This window comes from Aquarana catesbeiana, linkage group LG01 (genome assembly GCF_042186555.1).
Source record: "Aquarana catesbeiana isolate 2022-GZ linkage group LG01, ASM4218655v1, whole genome shotgun sequence".
NCBI classification, from domain to species: domain Eukaryota; kingdom Metazoa; phylum Chordata; class Amphibia; order Anura; family Ranidae; genus Aquarana; species Aquarana catesbeiana.
In genome coordinates, this window is record NC_133324.1 from 972,314,546 (window position 1) to 972,334,673 (window position 20,128).

At 48.5% G+C, this 20,128-nt stretch overlaps 1 protein-coding gene across 1 annotated transcript in view; it reads right to left on the reverse strand.

The window, feature by feature from the left end:
• Positions 1–20,128, reverse strand: part of LOC141128855 (uncharacterized) — a 42,375-nt gene that overhangs the window by 1,543 nt on the left and 20,704 nt on the right. Inside the window, exons 2-5 of the mRNA XM_073616433.1 lie at positions 2,337–2,615; positions 1,821–1,853; positions 1,441–1,589; positions 1,222–1,322 (exon numbers count right to left, since the gene is read on the reverse strand). Coding sequence (XP_073472534.1) covers positions 1,222–1,322; positions 1,441–1,589; positions 1,821–1,853; positions 2,337–2,615 — 562 coding nt within the window. The remainder of the gene's footprint in view (positions 1–1,221; positions 1,323–1,440; positions 1,590–1,820; positions 1,854–2,336; positions 2,616–20,128) is intronic.

The following is a 20,128-nucleotide window of genomic DNA, read 5'->3' on the forward strand; positions in this document are numbered from 1 at the left end:
AACAAGTAATTTTGAAAAATTTTCATTCCCCCAACAATGTGGGAACAGTTTGGGGATGGCCCCTTCCTCTTCCAACATTACTGTGCACAAGTGCACAAAGCAAGGTCCATAAAGACATGAATGAGCAAGTTTGGGGTGGAGGAACTTGACTGGCCTGCACAGAGTCCTGACCTCAACCTGATAGAACACCATGGGATGAATTAGAGCGGAGACTGCAAGCCAGGCTTTCTCATACAAATTTAGTGCCTGACCTCACAAATGCGCTTCTAGAAGAATGGTCAAACATTCCCGTAGACACACTCCTAAACATTATGGACAGCCTTCCCAGAAGAGTTGAAGCTATTGTAGCTGCAAAGGGTGGGCCAACTCAATATTGAACCCTACAGACTAAGACTGGGATGTCATTAAAGTGTATGTAGTTGGGTTGGTGCGCATACAGACCGTCACACCTGAGTGTCTGGTGATGAGGAACTATAGAGGACACTCTACAGATATAACATATCCAGTCCTATTACAGGTGAATGAGGCCAAAGGAGTGTTTTAGATCGGTGACGAATGTTCATAACAGCCCCACCGAGAGACAGAATTGCCTTAGGAGAGATGTGCTTTGCTCCAAGAAAGTGACAATAAGGCTGCATTCACCCCTGGGCATTCTAAACTCGCTGGCAGAGTAGTGAATTTCTGTTTCTGGAAACACTCAAAATGCGGCAAAACAAACAACATGCTTGTGGTGACGTTATTTCTTAATGGCATCCCAAACACAGGGAGCCGTCCTGCATTTTGTTGTATGTTTCCCTCGCAACAAAAGGTATGAAAAAACGAGGCAAAATGTGGAATGCAAAATGCACTTGGCTCACTTGCAAAAAGATGTACTTGGGCAACTTTGCCACATTTGCTGTGCCTAGGGAAGCCGATTCAAGTGAAAGGGTTTCCTTGTGCTGCAGTGTGACAAACATGGCAAAAAACACGCTAAAAAAACGATGCTTGCGATGCTTGGTGTAGGTGTGAATGTAGGGGTGACTTAGGAGATCTAACATGTCCCCACTTATTTATACTGGGGTTCAGTAAAGACAAAAAAATATTCTGTTATCCAAACAGATTGTGTACAAATCTTTGTGGAGGAAGAGGAGGGAGGAGGAAGCCTGACATCATACAGAGATACTTCTACTGAAGAGTTGGGGGGGGGTTTCTGTTTAAGAAAAAAAGTCCCCTAAAACTTACTCTATGCTGCCATCTGGCCAATTTCCTGTCCACACTCCACCATGGATGTTAAATAGGGATAATCCGACCCAGAATCCTTTTCCTGTGATGTTCACCAGTCTCTGGATAACGCAATACACAACACATTATTCACCTTATTCCCATCACCTTCCTGGATGTCTTATGAGTGCCACCAGATGCTCCCCACCCCACACCCAACCCAGTGACCCCAACACTGACCTGTATGGTCTCCTCCTTCACCAGGGTGAGCCTAGAGCCATTCTTTTCACATTCTTTATCACTAAGTGAACGTATCATCTTGTTCTCAGAGAAGAAATAACATTTATCATGGATGTTGATCCAGAGATTCGGACATCTAGGAGACCGTCCTGTAATATGGAATAATAGAGACAGTCAGTAATGATGAAGAGACAGCCAGACACAGGAGAGAGCGTCCTGTAATATGGAATAATAGAGACAGTCAGTAATGATAGAGAGACAGCCGGACACAGGAGAGACCGTCCTGTAATATGGAATAACAGAGACAGTCAGTAATGATGAAGAGACAGATAGAGTATCTTGCATAGTCTGATATGTCTCGGGGGGATGGGAACTCTTACCAATATCTTTTCTCCTGACTTCTCTCTCTCTTCCTGTAATAAATATTCATAATTAGGTGGAACTCCGGACAAGCAGTAAACATATTCAGTAATAATGTGTATGCAGGAGTGCAGCCTCTTGCCAATCTTTATATATATAATGCATTATGCACAGTGGGGGGTTGGTCACGTTGGTCATTAGTCCTAAAGCTGGTCTGATGTAAAAGAACTCCAGGAGATAAAACTGCCAGCAGACTTGGCTTATTTATACCACACCCCCATCCAAATTGTTACCAAAATGTAAATATTTGTGCAAATACTAGATTCATTATCTCATCCTATTCAGTGAAAATCTGGTATATAGTTCTTGTACCCACTGTAAAAAAATGACAAATTGCTGGACAGACCCATATGTATCGAAAAGTCACCTGTCTTCCTGGGTAGACTTATCTTATACTACTAAGAACCTCTGTACCAATTGTATCTGTCAATGTACTCTGTCTGTGCAATCAGCCCCGCCCCTGAGGTGTCTTTTACCTGATACTTGAACAAATATAAGCACTGACTGTAGAGTGACACACGTCACCAACACCACCATGAGCAGTGCAGGGACCAGACAACCACAGCTGGATGCTCCATGGGCCCCATGCTTTCTTCTGGATGATGTGAAGGCCACATGCTGAGAGGTAAATGTTGTAGGAATATTGCTAGAAGATTCTGGGGCTACATTGTCATACACAGAAGATTCCCGGTTCATATGCTCATAAATGGGTGTTGTAAAGCTGGATCCAGAGACCACAACCTTACTGTCATATCCTGGAAATACACAGAGAACATATAGATGAAGGATGAATATAGGAAGAACGGAGCACATGAGCAAAACACCAAGAGGACAGAGTCCAAAATTGTTCATTCCACTAAAAATGTTTCCTCAAGATCAGTAGGTTCAGCCAAAGTGTTTGAGAGGCCGATAACTGCCCATTCTTCAGGGATGTATAGATTGTGTCATAGCGTTTGATTTGGATGAAGGTGATTGGGTTGGGTAAGGGCTTTTGCGTTAGGCTAGGATATCTCAGTTGTAGGCCTGGTGAAAATATTTGGACTGGGTAAAGATATGTGGGTTCAGATGGGGTGATTATGTTGGCTGAAGATGTATATATTACATGAGGGATTTTGATGAGGATTGTGGGTTGTATAAGCAGGTTTTGATTAGGTGGGAGATTTGGTTTTGGAGCAACTTTTAGTTGGGTGAGGACATTTGGTGTGATGAACCACCAGACAGCCTGCCTGGGTGCCTCCACCAAGATACAGCTACTTATAGCAGACAATTGCTCTCAAGAACTAGATGACACTAGCTTAGGTACAAACAGGAACTGTCACGTACCTTGTGGACGAGCCCGACTTGCAGGGGATGGCCTCTCTTGCAGCTTCGACTCGAGGGTCCTGGTAGGATATACAGGAAGCACAAGAGTCAGGAGTGGCATGAGTGTCTGGCAGGATCAACAGCAGGAAGTGGGTCTGGAACTCCGGAAGCACTGTGAAGCAGAACTTTAGGCTGAGCTGGAAGGTAGACCGGAACCTGGATAGCAGACTGGAACACAGGATAGCAGGCTGGAACACAGGAGCAGCAGACTGGAACCACACAGCAGACTGGAACCGGATCACAGACTGGAACACAGGATAGCAGGCTGGAACACTGGTGCAGCAGACTGGAACCACACAGCAGACTGGAACCAGATAGCAGACTGGAACACAGGATAGCAGGCTGGAACACTAGTGCAGCAGACTGGAACCACACAGCAGACTGGAACCGGATCGCAGACTGGAACACAGGACAGCAGGCTGGAACACTGGTGCAGCAGACTGGAACCACACAGCAGACTGGAACCGGATAGCAGACTGGAACACAGGATAGCAAGCTGGAACACTGGTGCAGCAGACTGGAACTGAAGTCAGTATACAGGGCTGGAGGGTCAGACAAGCAGGATCGATAGCCAAGCGGACTGTGGATAAGCCAGAGGGTCAGGCAGGAGAGTGGTCAGACAAGCCGGGGTCAGATGCAGGCAGAAGACAGGGATGGTCGGAGACAAGCCGGGATCAGATGTAGGCAGATAGCTAGGAGAATCAGGAACTAGCCGGGTCTAGTACAGAAACAGGTTCTCAGGAAACAACACACGTAATGCTGTAGAGCAGACAGCAAGATCCCCGTGTGACAGTTCAGTTTAAATAGCCACACGTGCGCACCCGCGCTTGCGCGCAAATGCACGTACAGGGCGCCTGTTACTGGCAGGATCTTCCTGTCATTGCCCCCCCCCAAGGGGTAGCCTCCGGATGCCCAACCGGGCCCATTTGTCAGGATGGGTTCTCTTAAACGATTGAACTAAGCTTTTAGCATGGATGTTCTCCTCAGGCTCCCAAGAGTTCTCTTCCGGGCCATACCCTTTCCACTTGATCAGGAATTGGGCTTGATTGTTCCTTTTCCTGCAGTCAAGGATGGCTTCAATTTCAAATTCTTCCTCTCCGTCCACTATTACAGGGTCCGGGGGGATTCAGATTTTGTTCAGGAAAAGGGATGGAGACAAAAGGTTTCAACAGGGAAACGTGAAAAACAGGATGAATCTTGAGTGAGTCCGGAAGTTCCAATTCATAAGCTACCTCATTAATTTTTCTTTTTTACAGGAAAAGGACCCAGGAATTTAGGACCCAACTTCTTGGAGGGACAAGTCAGTTTCAGATTTACAGTGGATAACCATACAAGGTTACCTGGTTCAAGTAGCAATTCCCCTCGTCTTTTCCTGTCGAAAGTTTCTTTGTTATGTTCTTGGGACTTCGTCATGGTTTCCTGTAATATTTGGTTATTGAAAGAGAAAAAATTTATTGTTTCCTGGACTTTGTTTTGTGGCAGAATGGACAGCATTATTATAGGCGAATTCAGCCAAAGGAAGCAAAGAGAACCAATCATCCTGAGAAAAGGAAGAGAAACAACAAAGATATTGCTCGAGAGTCTGGTTGATCCTCTCAGTTTGGCCATTCATCTGGGGATGATAGGCGGTGGAAAATGACAGCTCAATTCCTACGGCTTTACACAAGGCTCTCCAGAATCAGGAAGTGAATTGTACACCTCGGTCAGAAATGATATTAGCCGGAATTCCACGGAGTTTAATTACTTCTCTAATGAACATTTGTGCAGTTTCAGGAGCAGTGGGGGTACCCTTCATCGGAATAAAATGAGCCATTTTGGATAACCGATCTACCACCACAAAGATGGCAGTGTGTCCTACAGCCGGAGGCAACTCGACAATTAAGTCGATGGACAACATCTTCCATGGCCTGTCTGGGACAGGTAGAGGTTTCAGTAATCCCCAGGCCCTGGTTCTACTGACTTTATTCCGAGCACAGGTGGTACAGGATTCCACGTACTTCTTACAGTCTTTAGGCACTTGGGGCCACCAGAAGGTGCGCAGGACAAGATCAGCCATCTTGGTAACACCAAAATGTCCTGTGTCCTGTGTCATGTGATCATGACAAAGTTCTAAAATTCTGACCCGTAGGCCTTCAGGTACAAAGATCTTACTCACGAACCAAAACAGACCATCCTTTTCTTGTAGTTTTTGTCCCCATGGCAGGTACCAACCCTACTGAAGCTTGCTTAATCCGGGAGAGTAGATCTTCTTGCAACAGGAAAAAATTTCCTGGAGAAAGGATTGTATCTGAAGGTGAGGTTTCTTGAGGCTTGTGAAACATCCTAGACAGAGCGTCAGGTTTTATATTCTTGGAGCCTGGCCGATAGGTCACGTGGAAGGAGAACCTGGAAAAGAACAAGGCCCACCTGGCTTGTCGTGGTCTCAACCTTTTTGTGGATTTCAAATATTCCAGGTTTTTGTGATCTGTGTAGATCAGAATAGGATGAGCAGCTCCTTCCAAAAGATATCGCCATTCTTCCAGAGCGGATTTTATGGCCAGTAGTTCCTGATCTCCTACATCATAATTCCTTTCTGCGGTTGATAGTTTGCGAGAAAAGATGGCTACAGGGTATAACAGAGCTTTGGTCCCTTGTCGCTGGGAAAGAACCGCTCCAACAGCAACCTCAGAAGCATCCACTTCCAGGACAAACGGTAAAGAGGAATCGGGATGCTTCAAAACAGCAGCAGAAGTAAACAGTCTTTTGAGAGATTCAAAGGCGGATTGAGCTTCTGGCGACCATTGAAAACACACCCCTTGTTTGGTCAATTGAGTGATGGGCCCAATGATGGCTGAGAACCCCTTAATAAATTTTCTATAGAAGTTGGCAAAGCCAACGAAATGTTGGACTCCTTTCTTGTCAGTAGGGGCTGGCCAGTCAAGAATTGCAGCAATCTTATGGGGGTCCATCTTGATCCCTTCCACGGAAATGATTAGCCCCAAAAATGGAATACTCTCTCGCTCGAACTCGCACTTTTCAGCCTTAGCGTACAAGCCATGTAGCCGGAGACGAGCTAAAACACATTTAACATGTCTGCGGTGGGAGTCCAGGGAAGAAGAAAAGATGAGAATGTCATCTAAGTAGACTATGACGAACAGATCCAAGTAGTCCAACGTCATTTATGAAGTACTGAAAAGTTGCAGGGGCCGTTACATAGTCCAAAGGGCATCACCATGTTTTCAAAGTGCCCGAAGCGAGTGCGAAAAGCTGTTTTCCACTCATCCCCTTTTCTGATGCGAACCAGGTTGTAAGCCCCACGGAGGTCTAATTTGGTAAAAATAGTAGCAGTCCCCAGTCTCTGGAATAATTCTGGTACCAAGGGGAGAGGGTACCGATTTTTAACAGTTATTTTATTAAGTTCGCGGTAGTCTATACAAGGGCGAAGAGAGTGATCTTTTTTTCTACAAAAAAAATGCCTGCGCCTGCTGGGGATGTGGAGGGCCAAATGAAACCCTTTTCTAGGTTCTCATCGATGTACACTTTCAGTGCTCCTTGCTCCAGCTCTGTCAAAGGAAATATCCTGCCAAAGGGAACTTCGGCTCCGGGAAGGAGCTTGATGGGGCAATCGTAGGCCCCATGAGGAGGGAGGGTTTCAGCCCCTTTTTTACTAAAGACATCTAAAAAGTCACGGTAGACCTCGGGGACCAACTGGAATAGCTCAGAATCGGTGTTTACACATAACAGAGCAGGGGATTCACCAGAGTCCTTCAGAATGCAGAACTGTTGACAGTACTGAGAGGGAAACGTAACTTCTCCTGTGACCCAGTTGATAGTGGGGTTATGGGCTTGTAGCCACGGCATACCAAGAATAATAGGAAATAAAGGAGAAGCAATGATGTCCAGGCAAAGTAGTTCTTGGTGCAAGTTGAAGATGGTGACAGGAAGGGGAGCGGATTCTTGTATAACTGGCCCAGATTTTATTGCAGACCCGTCGGCCTGGTGAATAGAGAGTCCATGGGCCTTGTAACGCAGTGGGATCTGGTGTTTCGCTGCAAAGGAGTCCAAAAAGCAGCTACAAGCAGCGGAGTCAATGATAGCGGGAACCTGTAAAGTCTTTCCTAGAAGCTGCAAAGATATAGAAAGAGTCAAGTGAGAGGAAGTCTTAGGCCAAGCAGTCACATCATCAGAGGAGACAAACAGGCACTTATGGAGTTTGTTAGGACAGTTCCTGACAGTCAGTTCCTGACAGTTCCTGACACATGTCCGGATTCCCCACAGTACAGACAGAGGTTATTAGCCCGGCGACGTTGGCATTCCTCCGTCGTGAGAGATGGGCGGAGGACTCCAAGTTGCATGGGCTCTGAGGTATCAGGTGTAGCAGCTGGACTAGAGGTGGGTGCAGGATGAGTGTAGCTGGGGACCCTAGGCAGCATCCAGGTTGGGCGAGTAGACCCAGCACCTCTTTCTGCTCTTTGCTCCCTCAACCGTCGGTCAATCTGTATAGCAAGGTTGATCAGGGCATCCAGAGTCAGGGGAATTCCCACTCGAGCCAGTTCATCTTTTAAGGTATCGGAGAGCCCCACACGGAACTGGTAGCGGAGAGCAGCGTCATTACAGTCCGTATCTGCACTTCATCGGCGGAATTCCGCAACATAGTCCTCTACTGCCCTACGCCCTTGTTGAAGGGTGTGCAGGGCGGCTTCTGCGGTTGCAGAAAGCTGTGAGTCCTCGTATAGCTGGGCCATTGCATCAAAGAAAGTGGTCAAATTAGTCAACACCTCGGCTTTCAGTTCCAGAAGGCGGTGAGCCCATGTTTGGGGGTCACCCAGGAGTAATGAGTTCACAAAACCCACTTTGGTGGCTTCAAGCGAAAAGGTGCGAGGTTGAAAGGCGAAGTACAGTTCGCATGCATTCCGGAATGCCCTAAATTTACTTAATTCCCCAGAAAACTTTTCAGGAGTGGGAACTCTTGGTTCAGGGAGCAGCATCATGACTGTAGGGGTCGTAGTACTGCTAGCAGAGGTAGATGGCAGAGAAGATCCCTGGGTTACAGTGGGACCAGACAGTACTTGGACCCGTTCTTCCAGATGTGTATATCCTTCCTGGAGACTCTTAACAGCCTGTGTAAGGCCGGATGGGGGCATACAAAGTTCATCCGTAGGAGAGGCTCCCTGCTCGGGCTCGGTCATGGCTGTCTGCTACTGTCACGTACCTTGTGGACGAGCCTGACTTGCAGGGGATGTCCTCTCTTGCGGCTCCGACTCGAGGGTCCTGGTAGGATATACAGGAAGCACAAGAGTCAGGAGTGGCACGAGTGCCTGGCAGGATCAACAGCAGGAAGTGAGTCTGGAACTCCGGAAGCACTGTGCAGCAGAACTTTAGGCTGAGCTGGAAGGTAGACCGGAACCTGGATAGCAGACTGGAACACAGGATAGCAGGCTGGAACACTGCTGGTGCAGCAGACTGGAACCACACAGCAGACTGGAACCGGATAGCAAACTGGAACACAGGATAGCAGGCTGGAACACTGGTGCAGCAGACTGGAACTGAAGTCAGTGTACAGGGCTGGAGGGTCAGACAAGCCGGATCGATAGCCAAGCGGACTGTGGATAAGCCAGAAGGTCAGGCAGGAGAGTGGTCAGACAAGCCAGGGTCAGATGCAGGCAGAAGACAGGGATGGTCGAAGACAAGCCGGGATCAGATGCAGGCAGATGGCTAGGAGAATCAGGAACAAGCCGGGTCTAGTACAGAAACAGGTTCTCAGGAAACAACACACGTAACACTGTAGAGCAGACAGCAAGATCCCTGTGTGACAGTTCAGTTTTAATAGCCCGCCTGGCGGGCGTGCACGCCCGCGCATGCGCGCAACTACACGCACAGGGCGCCTGTTACTGGCAGGATCTTCCTGACAGGAACTAACCTTAATGTAAATATTAAGTATTCAAAAGGCTACCCTGCAGTCCCCTCCAAAAGCCGCTGTCCCGGTTGGGTCGTCACATTTGGGTTTGGTAAGGATGTCTCAGTTAAATAAAGTTGGGTGAAAATGTTTGGACTGGGTGTAAACATTTGGGTCCAGTTGGGGTGATTAAGCTGGCTGAAGATGTTTGGTTTTGCAGTTGCTTTTAGGTGGGTGAGGGGGCAATGTTTAGGTTGGGTGAGGATATTTTGGTTTTGTGAGAATGTTTTGTAGGATGAACAAATTTTTGGGTTGAGGTGATGTGTTTGTAGTAGATCAAGCGTTTGATGTAAGTGAAGGTTTTGGATTGGGTGATGGGTTAGAAATAAGTGAGGGGACTCAACTGGCTGAGAGATTTGGTTTGGTTTGAGGTTTTTGATTAATTAACCGGTTCCCGATCGGCTCACGTCTTTTTACGGGGGCAGAATGGTACCCCTGCGCGAAACCCCATGTCGGTACTGAGTTCCCTTTAAGAGTAGAAGAATACATAGCAGCCTAAACTGATGAATAAATTTGTTTAAAAAAAATTGTGGATATTTATTATAGCAAAAAGTAAAAAAATATTGTTTTTTTTTTTCCAAATTGTCACTTTTTTTTGTTTATAGCGCAAAAAATAAAAACCACAGAGGTGATAAAATACCACCAAAAGAAAGCTTTATTTGTGGGAAAAAAAGAATGCAAATTTTGTTTGGGTGCAGTGTTGCATGACCGCGCAATTGTCAGTTAAAGTGAAGCAGTGCCATATTGTAGTGCATTGCTGGCTGATGATTGGCCAAGCATGCACTATGACCCGCATGCTTGGCCAATCACAGCGCCATCGGTAGAGAGAGCTGTAATTGGCTAAAGCCAGGGTGGCTTTGGCCAATTATGGCACAGGGGGTTTAGAACACGCCCCACACTATATAAGGCCGCCTGCACGGCGGCCCTGTGTAATGTGTTCCGGCGTGCTGAGAGAGAGAGACAGTGTCATTTCATTTGAGTTAGCTAGATTAGGCAGGACAGTCAGTGAGATAGCTGCACTTACAGTGTATTGTGTATATATATATGCATCCCAGGTGTTGCATATATATATACACTGTATTCAGTTTAGCTAGATCCGTTCCTGTTATCTTCCTACTGACAGGCAGGATTGTCTTGTTACAGTATTTACAGCTACCTGAAGAAAACTGCTGGTGTTCTCTTGATCCTATTAGTACCACAGTCAGACAGCTAGACTATTTACAGTTAGTGTAGTGCATCCTCCCCACAGTGTTCAGCTACAATTACAAGTTAGTGTAGTGAGACCTCTGCACAGTGTTCAGCTAAAGCTACAAGTTAGGGTAGTGCGTCCTCCTCACAGTGTTCAGCTAAAACTACAAGTTAGTGTAGTGAGACCTCTGCACAGTGTTCAGCTAAAGCTACAAGTTAGTGTAGTGCGTCCTCCTCACAGTGGTCAGATAAAACTACAAGTTAGTGTAGTGAGACCTCTGCACAGTATTCAGCTAAAGCTACAAGTTAGTGTAGTGCATCCTCCTCACAGTGTTCAGCTAAAGCTACAAGTTAGTTTAGTGTGAGCTCTGCACAGTGTTCAGCTAAAGCTACAAGTTAGGGTAGTGCGTCCTCCTCACAGTGTTCAGCTAAAACTACAAGTTAGTGTAGTGAGACCTCTGCACAGTGTTTAGCTAAAGCTACAAGTTAGTGTAGTGCGTCCTGCTCACAGTGTTCAGCTAAAACTACAAGTTAGTGTAGAGCGACCTCTGCACAGTGTTCAGCTAAAGCTACGAGTTAGTGTAGTGAGACCTCTGCACAGTGTTCAGCTAAAGCTACAAGTTAGTGTAGTGCGTCCTCCTCACAGTGTTCAGCTAAAACTACAAGTTAGTGTAGTGCAACTTCTGCACAGTGTTCAGCTAAAGCTACAAGTTAGTGTAGTGAGACCTCTGCACAGTGTTCAGCTAAAGCTACAAGTTAGTGTAGTGCGTCCTGCTCACAGTGTTCAGCTAAAACTACAAGTTAGTGTAGTGCGACTTCTGCACAGTGTTCAGCTAAAGCTACAAGTTAGTGTAGTGCGTCCTCCTCACAGTGTTCAGCTAAAACTACAAGTTAGTGTAGTGCGACCTCTGCACAGTGTTCAGCTAAAGCTACAAGTTAGTGTAGTGCGTCCTCCTCACAGTGGTCAGATAAAACTACAAGTTAGTGTAGTGAGACCTCTGCACAGTGTTCAGCTAAAGCTACAAGTTAGTGTAGTGCATCCTCCTCACAGTGTTCAGCTAAAACTACAAGTCAGTGTAGTGCGACCTCTGCACAGTGTTCAGCTAAAGCTACAAGTTAGTGTAGTGCATCCTCCTCACAGTGTTCAGCTAAAGCTACAAGTTAGTTTAGTGTGAGCTCTGCACAGTGTTCAGCTAAAGCTACAAGTTAGGGTAGTGCGTCCTCCTCACAGTGTTCAGCTAAAACTACAAGTTATTGTAGTGAGACCTCTGCACAGTGTTCAGCTAAAGCTACAAGTTAGTGTAGTGCGTCCTGCTCACAGTGTTCAGCTAAAACTACAAGTTAGTGTAGAGCGACCTCTGCACAGTGTTCAGCTAAAGCTACGAGTTAGTGTAGTGAGACCTCTGCACAGTGTTCAGCTAAAGCTACAAGTTAGTGTAGTGCGTCCTCCTCACAGTGTTCAGCTAAAACTACAAATTAGTGTAGTGCAACTTCTGTACAGTGTTCAGCTAAAGCTACAAGTTAGTGTAGTGCGTCCTCCTCACAGTGTTCAGCTAAACCTACAAGTTATTTTTTGCGAGCTCTGCACAGTGTTCAGCTAAAGCTACCTGTAGAAGGTTGGTGGTGTTTTCCTGATCCTATCACTACCGCAGGTAGCTAAATAAGCTACAAGTTAGTTTTTTGCGAGCTCTGCACAGTGTTCACCTAAAGCTACCTGTAGAAGGTTGGTGGTGTTCTCATACTACAGGCAGGCAGTTGATTTTGCTAGCTGCAGTATCAGTACTAGGGATGAGCCGAACACCCCCCGGTTCGGTTCGCACCAGAACCTGCGAACGGACCGAAAGTTCGCACGAACGTTAGAACCCCATTGACGTCTATGGGACTCGAACGTTCGAAATCAAAAGTGCTCATTTTAAAGGCTAATTTGCATGGTATTGTCCTAAAAAGGGTTTGGGGACCCGGGTCCTACCCCAGGGGACATGTATCAATGCAAAAAAAACTTTTAAAAACGGCCGTTTTTTCGGGAGCAGTGATTTTAATGATGCTTAAAGTAAAAAAAAAAAGTGAAATATTCCTTTAAATATCGTACCTGAGGGGTGTCTATAGTATGCCTGTAAAGTGACGTGTGTTTCCCGTGTTTAGAACAGTCCCTGCACCAAATGTCATTTTTAAAGGAAAAAATCTCATTTAAAACTGCTTGCGGGTTTAATGTCATGTCGGGTCATGGCAATATGGATGAAAATCAGTGAGACAAACGGCATGGGTACCCCCCAGTCCATTACCAGGCCCTTTGGGTCTTGTATGGATATTAAGGGGAACCCCGCACCCAAATTAAAATAAGGAAAGGTGTGGGGCCACCAGGCCCTATATACTCTGAACAGCAGTATACAGGCTGTAGGTTTGTTGTTAAGTAGAATCTCTTTGCAATTTTGAACGGGTACATTTTTAACGTGTTTAGCTCCAGCCAAAAAATCTTTTTTAAGCTTTTTGGAAAACATAGGGAAGGGTTATCACCCCTGTGACATTTGTTTTGCTGTCTTTCCTCCTCTTCAGAAGATTTCACCTCACTTTTTGTCCCAATGGATTGGAAAGCATCAGTGGAAAGGAGAAATGTTTTTCCCATATTAACTCTTACAGGAGAGAATTTCCCTTCCTAGGGGTAGATTTATTCTCACTTCCTGTTGTCTCCTTCCGTTTGCAAGTAGGAGTCGTTTGTAAGTTAGTTGTTTGAAAGTAGGGTCCTGCCCTATATACTCAGCAGAAATTTGGGCCTTAGGTGTTGCTGTGGCCACAACACTGTAAGCCCTCACAGGGCTCTGCTGTGAAATATTAGATCAAGAATTGTAATTACATGCCCCTGTTGAACAGGAGCTGAAAAATTAGGCCTTAGGCACTGGTGCTGGTGCCACAACACTGCAACCCCTCACAGACACTCTAGTTGGAATGCAGGAACGAGCCCTGCTGCAAAGTATTGCATCAAAAATTGTAATTACACGCCCCTGTTAAACAAGGGCTGAAAAATTGGGCCTTAGGCACTGGTGCTGGTGCCACAACACTGCAACCCCTCACAGACACTCTAGTTGGAATGCAGGAACGAGCCCTGCTGCAAAGTATTGCATCAAAAATTGTAATTACACGCCCCTGTTAAACAAGGGCTGAAAAATTGGGCCTTAGGCACTGGTGCTGGTGCCACAACACTGCAACCCTTCACAGACACTCTAGTTGGAACGCAGGAACGAGCCCTGCTGCAAAGTATTGCATCAAAAATTGTAATTACACGCCCCTGTTAGACAGGGGCAGAAAAATTGGGCCTTAGGCACTGGTGCTGGTGCCACAACACTGCAACCCTTCACAGACACTCTAGTTGGAACGCAGGAACGAGCCCTGCTGCAAAGTATTGCATCAAAAATTGTAATTACACGCCCCTGTTAGACAGGGGCAGAAAAATTGGGCCTTAGGCACTGGTGCTGGTGCCACAACACTGCAACCCCTCACAGACACTCTAGTTGAAATGCAGGAACGAGCCCTGCTGCAAAGTATTACATCAAAAATTGTAATTAACACGCCCCTGTTAAACAGGGGCTGAAAAATTGTGCCTTAGGCACTGGTGGTGGCGCCCAGAACCAAAAATGTTCTTACAAGCTATCAGCGTGACGATTGAGGAGGAAGAGGATAATTACTCAGGGATAGTCACTCAGCATCAGCATAGGCAGTCTTTGAAGGGATCTGAGATTTCAAAAAAAATTATTCGGTTACATCAGCATCAGGTGCTTGGTAGCTGGTGGTGATCCAAGACTCATTCATTTTTATGAAGGTCAGCCGATCGACTGAGTCGGTGGACAGACGCACCCTGTGATCGGTTACCACGCCTCCAGCAGCACTGAATGTGCGTTCCGAAAGAACGCTGGATGCAGGACAGGCCAGTAGCTCAATTGCATACTGTGCAAGCTCTGGCCAGTGATCCATCCTCAAGACCCAGAAACCAAGAGGATTTTCGGTGGGAAAGGTGTCCAAGTCTGATCTTGCCCCTAGGTATTCCTGCACCATGTAAAACAGACGCTGGCGATGGTTGCTGGAACTGATCATACCTTGGGGCTGCGGACCAAAAAATTGTCTGAACGCATCGGTCAGACGGCCACCTTCTCCACCGCTCCTTCTTTGACTGACCGAAGCCTCAGCAACACGTTGTCCAGAAACAGGAGTTTGTAACCTCCCAGTCTCTGGGAACGCATTGCACAGACCTTTCTGCAAGGCCTCCCGAAGATGTTTCATCCTCTGCTCCCTCTGCGATGGCAAGATAAGGTCCGCAACCTTACCCTTGTAACGTGGATCAAGGAGGGTTGCCAGCCAGTATTGGTCCTTCTCCTTGATACCACGAATACGAGGATCCTTACGCAGGCTTTGCAGGATCAGGGAGGCCATACAGCGTAGGTTTGCTGAGGCATTCGGTCCGGAGTCCTCTGGGTCACTAAGGATGACAACGTCTGCAGCCACCTCCTCCCAGCCACGTACAAGTCCATGTGTTTCTTGGGACTGATCCCTTAAAGACTGCTGCTGATGCTGAGTGCCAGGCTCCACCTCCATACTGACACAATCTTCCTCCTCCTCCTCCTCCTCCTCTTCCTGTGTGATCGGCGGGCACGCAGGAACACTGTCTGGATAAAGGGGGCCTTGAGAGCTAAGGAAGTCCTCCTCTTCCTGCCTCTGTTCTGCCTCAAGTGCCCTGTCCATTATTCCACGCAGCGTGTGCTCCAACAGGTGGACAAGGGGGACAGTGTCACTGATGCATGCGCTGTCACTGCTCACCATCCTCGTGGCCTCCTCGAATGGTGACAGGACAGTGCATGCATCCCTGATCATGGCCCACTGGCGTGGGGAAAAAAAAACAAGCTCCCCTGACCCTGTCCTGGTGCCATAGTCGCACAGGTACTCATTGATGGCCCTCTGCTGCGTGTGCAGCCGCTGCAGCATGGCCAACGTTGAGTTCCACCTGGTGGGCATGTCACAGATTAGGCGGTTCTTGGGCAGGTTAAACTCCTTTTGGAGGTCCGTCAGCTGAGCACTGGCATTATATGACCGGCGGAAATGCACACAGACTTTCCTGGCCTGCCTCAGGACATCCTGTAAGCCCGGGTACCTGCCCAAGAACCGCTGCACCACCAAGTTAAGGACGTGAGCCAAACAGGGCACATGGGTCATTTGTCCCTGTCGGAGGGCAGAGAGGAGGTTGGTGCCATTGTCGCAAACCACCATTCCTGCCTTAAGTTGGCGTGGCGTCAACCACCTCTGAACCTGCCCCTGCAGAGCTGACAGAACCTCTGCCCCAGTGTGGCTCCTGTCCCCCAAGCACACCAGCTCAAGCACCGCATGGCATCTTTTGGCCTGCGTACTTGCGTAGCCCCTTGAACGACTACGGAGCACCGCTGGTTCCGAGGAAGAGGCCATGGAGGAAGAAGAAGAGGAGGGGGTGGAGGAGAAAGGTGTGTCACAATCATTAGCATTTTGGAGGCGTGGTGGCGGAACAACCTCCAACACTACTGCACCTTGTCCTGCATCCTTCCCAGCTGCCAGCAGAGTCACCCAATGCGCCGTGAAACTTAGGTAACGTCCCTGTCCATGCCTGCTGGACCATGAGTCAGCGGTAATATGCACCTTACCGCTGACCGCCCTGTCCAGCGAGGCATGGACATTGCCTTCCACATGCTGGTAGAGAGCCGGAATCGCCTTCCGTGAGAAAAAGTGGCGTTTGGGTACCTGCCACTGAGGAACTGCACATTCCACAAACTCACGGAAGGGGGCAGAGTCTACCAACTGAAAAGGCAGCAGTTGAAGTGCTAGCAATTTTGCCAAGCTAGCATTCAACCGCTGGGCATGTGGATGGCTGGGAGCAAACTTCTTTCGGCGGTGCAGCAGCTGGGGCAGGGAAATTTGCCTGGTACAATCTGACGTCGGTGTACCAAAATCAGATTGCCCACAAGTACGTGGCTGTGACACACCTAATTCTACACCTTCATTCCTCTCAGTGCAGGTCTCAGAGAGGACTGAAGGTCTAGTGGGGTTGGAAATCTCAGCTGATGAGGAGCAAGCAGAGGTCCTCTTTGTTCTTTGGTGTGGGTCTTTTAGATACGCTTGCCAACGAAACTGCATGGCAGGTCAACATATGTCTGGTCAAGCATGTGGTACCCAAGCGGGAGATGTTTTGGCCACGCGAGATACGCTTGAGACATATGTTGCAAATAGCAGCGGTGCGATCTGATGCACTCGTCTCAAAAAAGCCCCACACCAAAGAACTTTTTGAATAACGCGCAGAGACTGCAGCGCCCTGCACATGCGGAGCTTTGGTCACTAAGGACGACAACGTCTGCAGCCACCTCCTCCCAGCCACGTACAAGTCCATGTGTTTCTTGGGAATGATCCCTTAAAGACTGCTGCTGATGCTGAGTGCCAGGCTCCACCTCCATACTGACACAATCTTCCTCCTCCTCCTCCTCCTCCTCCTCCTCTTCCTGTGTGATCGGCGGGCACGCAGGAACACTGTCTGGATAAAGGGGGCCTTGAGAGCTAAGGAAGTCCTCCTCTTCCTGCCTCTGTTCTGCCTCAAGTGCCCTGTCCATTATTCCACGCAGCGTGTGCTCCAACAGGTGGACAAGGGGGACAGTGTCACTGATGCATGCGCTGTCACTGCTCACCATCCTCGTGGCCTCCTCGAATGGTGACAGGACAGTGCATGCATCCCTGATCATGGCCCACTGGCGTGGGGAAAAAAAACCAAGCTCCCCTGACCCTGTCCTGGTGCCATAGTCGCACAGGTACTCATTGATGGCCCTCTGCTGCGTGTGCAGCCGCTGCAGCATGGCCAACGTTGAGTTCCACCTGGTGGGCATGTCACAGATTAGGCGGTTCTTGGGCAGGTTAAACTCCTTTTGGAGGTCCGTCAGCCGAGCACTGGCATTATATGACCGGCGGAAATGCACACAGACTTTCCTGGCCTGCCTCAGGACATCCTGTAAGCCCGGGTACCTGCCCAAGAACCGCTGCACCACCAAGTTAAGGACGTGAGCCAAACAGGGCACATGGGTCATTTGTCCCTGTCGGAGGGCAGAGAGGAGGTTGGTGCCATTGTCGCAAACCACCATTCCTGCCTTAAGTTGGCGTGGCGTCAACCACCTCTGAACCTGCCCCTGCAGAGCTGACAGAACCTCTGCCCCAGTGTGGCTCCTGTCCCCCAAGCACACCAGCTCAAGCACCGCATGGCATCTTTTGGCCTGCGTACTTGCGTAGCCCCTTGAACGACTACGGAGCACCGCTGGTTCCGAGGAAGAGGCCATGGAGGAAGAAGAAGAGGAGGGGGTGGAGGAGAAAGGTGTGTCACAATCATTAGCATTTTGGAGGCGTGGTGGCGGAACAACCTCCAACACTACTGCACCTTGTCCTGCATCCTTCCCAGCTGCCAGCAGAGTCACCCAATGCGCCGTGAAACTTAGGTAACGTCCCTGTCCATGCCTGCTGGACCATGAGTCAGCGGTAATATGCACCTTACCGCTGACCGCCCTGTCCAGCGAGGCATGGACATTGCCTTCCACATGCTGGTAGAGAGCCGGAATCGCCTTCCGTGAGAAAAAGTGGCGTTTGGGTACCTGCCACTGAGGAACTGCACATTCCACAAACTCACGGAAGGGGGCAGAGTCTACCAACTGAAAAGGCAGCAGTTGAAGTGCTAGCAATTTTGCCAAGCTAGCATTCAACCGCTGGGCATGTGGATGGCTGGGAGCAAACTTCTTTCGGCGGTGCAGCAGCTGGGGCAGGGAAATTTGCCTGGTACAATCTGACGTCGGTGTACCAAAATCAGATTGCCCACAAGTATATGGCTGTGACACACCTAATTCTACACCTTCATTCCTCTCAGTGCAGGTCTCAGAGAGGACTGAAGGTCTAGTGGGGTTGGAAATCTCAGCTGATGAGGAGCAAGCAGAGGTCCTCTTTGTTCTTTGGTGTGGGTCTTTTAGATACGCTTGCCAACGAACTGCATGGCAGGTCAACATATGTCTGGTCAAGCATGTGGTACCCAAGCGGGAGATGTTTTGGCCACGCGAGATACGCTTGAGACATATGTTGCAAATAGCAGCGGTGCGATCTGATGCACTCGTCTCAAAAAAGGCCCACACCAAAGAACTTTTTGAATAACGCGCAGAGACTGCAGCGCCCTGCACATGTGGAGCTCTGGGGTGTGATGCAGTCAATGTGCTGCCCTTAGGCTGGCCCCTGGAGGGCATCCTGCCTCGTTGGTGATGTGCCGCCTCCTCCTCCTCCTCCTCCTCCTCCTCTTCTCTCCTATCAGGCACCCACGTTGAGTCAGTGACCTCATCATCCCCTCCCTCCTCATCACTGGAGCAAACCTGGCAGTATGCTGCAGCAGGGGGAGCATGACTGCCAGATTGCTGTCCTTCTTGGGCACCCCCTCTGTCCGTGCTCATGTTACTGCCTTCATCGAGCTCAGTATCATCATCAGAGCCTTCCAAACGCTGGGCATCCTCCTGGAGCATGTACCCAACACTGTGGTCAAACAGTTCGAGGGACTCCTCAGGAGGACATTCTGGGGCTAGGGAAGGAGTCACTGATGACATTGAGCCGATGCCAGACAAAGTACCCTGGGCATGGGTGAGAGAGGATGAGGAGGATGAGGACGGCTTGGTCATCCACTCGACCAAGTCTTCCGCATGTTGCGGCTCAACATGGCCAGCTGCCGAAAAAAAGGCCAAGCGTGTCCCATGGCCACGTGCTGATGAGGATGCACCGTCTCCACGACCAGCACTAGACACAGAGCCTGCTTGCCCTCTCTTATTGGCTTGTGACTGTCTGCCTCTCCTTCTTGGCCTTCCAGACATACTAATGGCCTGTAGCTGCACTAAGCTGGGATATATATATATATATATATATATATATATATATATATATGTACTGATACTGCAGCTAGCAAAATCAACTGCCTGCCTGTAGTATGAGAACACCACCAACCTTCTACAGGTAGCTTTAGCTGAACACTGTGAGGTGGACGCACCCCACTAACTTGTAGGTTTAGCTGAACACTGTGAGCAGGACGCACCCCACTAACTTGTAGGTTTAGCAGAACACTGTGAGCAGGACGCACTGCACTAACTGTAAATAGTCTAGCTGCCTGACTGTGGCACTAATAGGATCAAAAGAACACCAGTAATTTTCTTCAAAATACTGTAACAAGACAAGCCTGCCTGTCAGTAGGAATATAACAGGAACGGATCTAGCTGAACACTGTGAGCAGGACGCACTGCACTAAATGTAAATAGTCTAGAAGATAACAGGAACGGATCTAGCTAAACTGAATACAGTGTATATATATATATATGCAACACCTGGGATGCATATATATACACAATACACTTTAAGTGCAGCTAACTGACTGACTGTCCTGCCTAATCTAGCTAACTCAAATGAAATGACACTGTCTCTCTCTCTCTCTAAGCACACCGGAACACACTGCACAGGGCCGCCGTGCAGGCGGCCTTATATAGTGTGGGGCGTGTACTAAATCCCTTGAGCCATAATTGGCCAAAGCCTCCTTGGCTTTGGCCAATTATGGCTCTCTGTTAAGGCGGCGCTGTGATTGGCCAAGCATGCGGGTCATAGTGCATGCTTGGCCAATCATCAGCAAGCAATGCACTGCGATGCCGCAGTGAATTATGGGCCGTGACGCGCCACACGAATTTGGCGCGAACGGCCCATATCGTTCGCAATTCGGCGAACGAT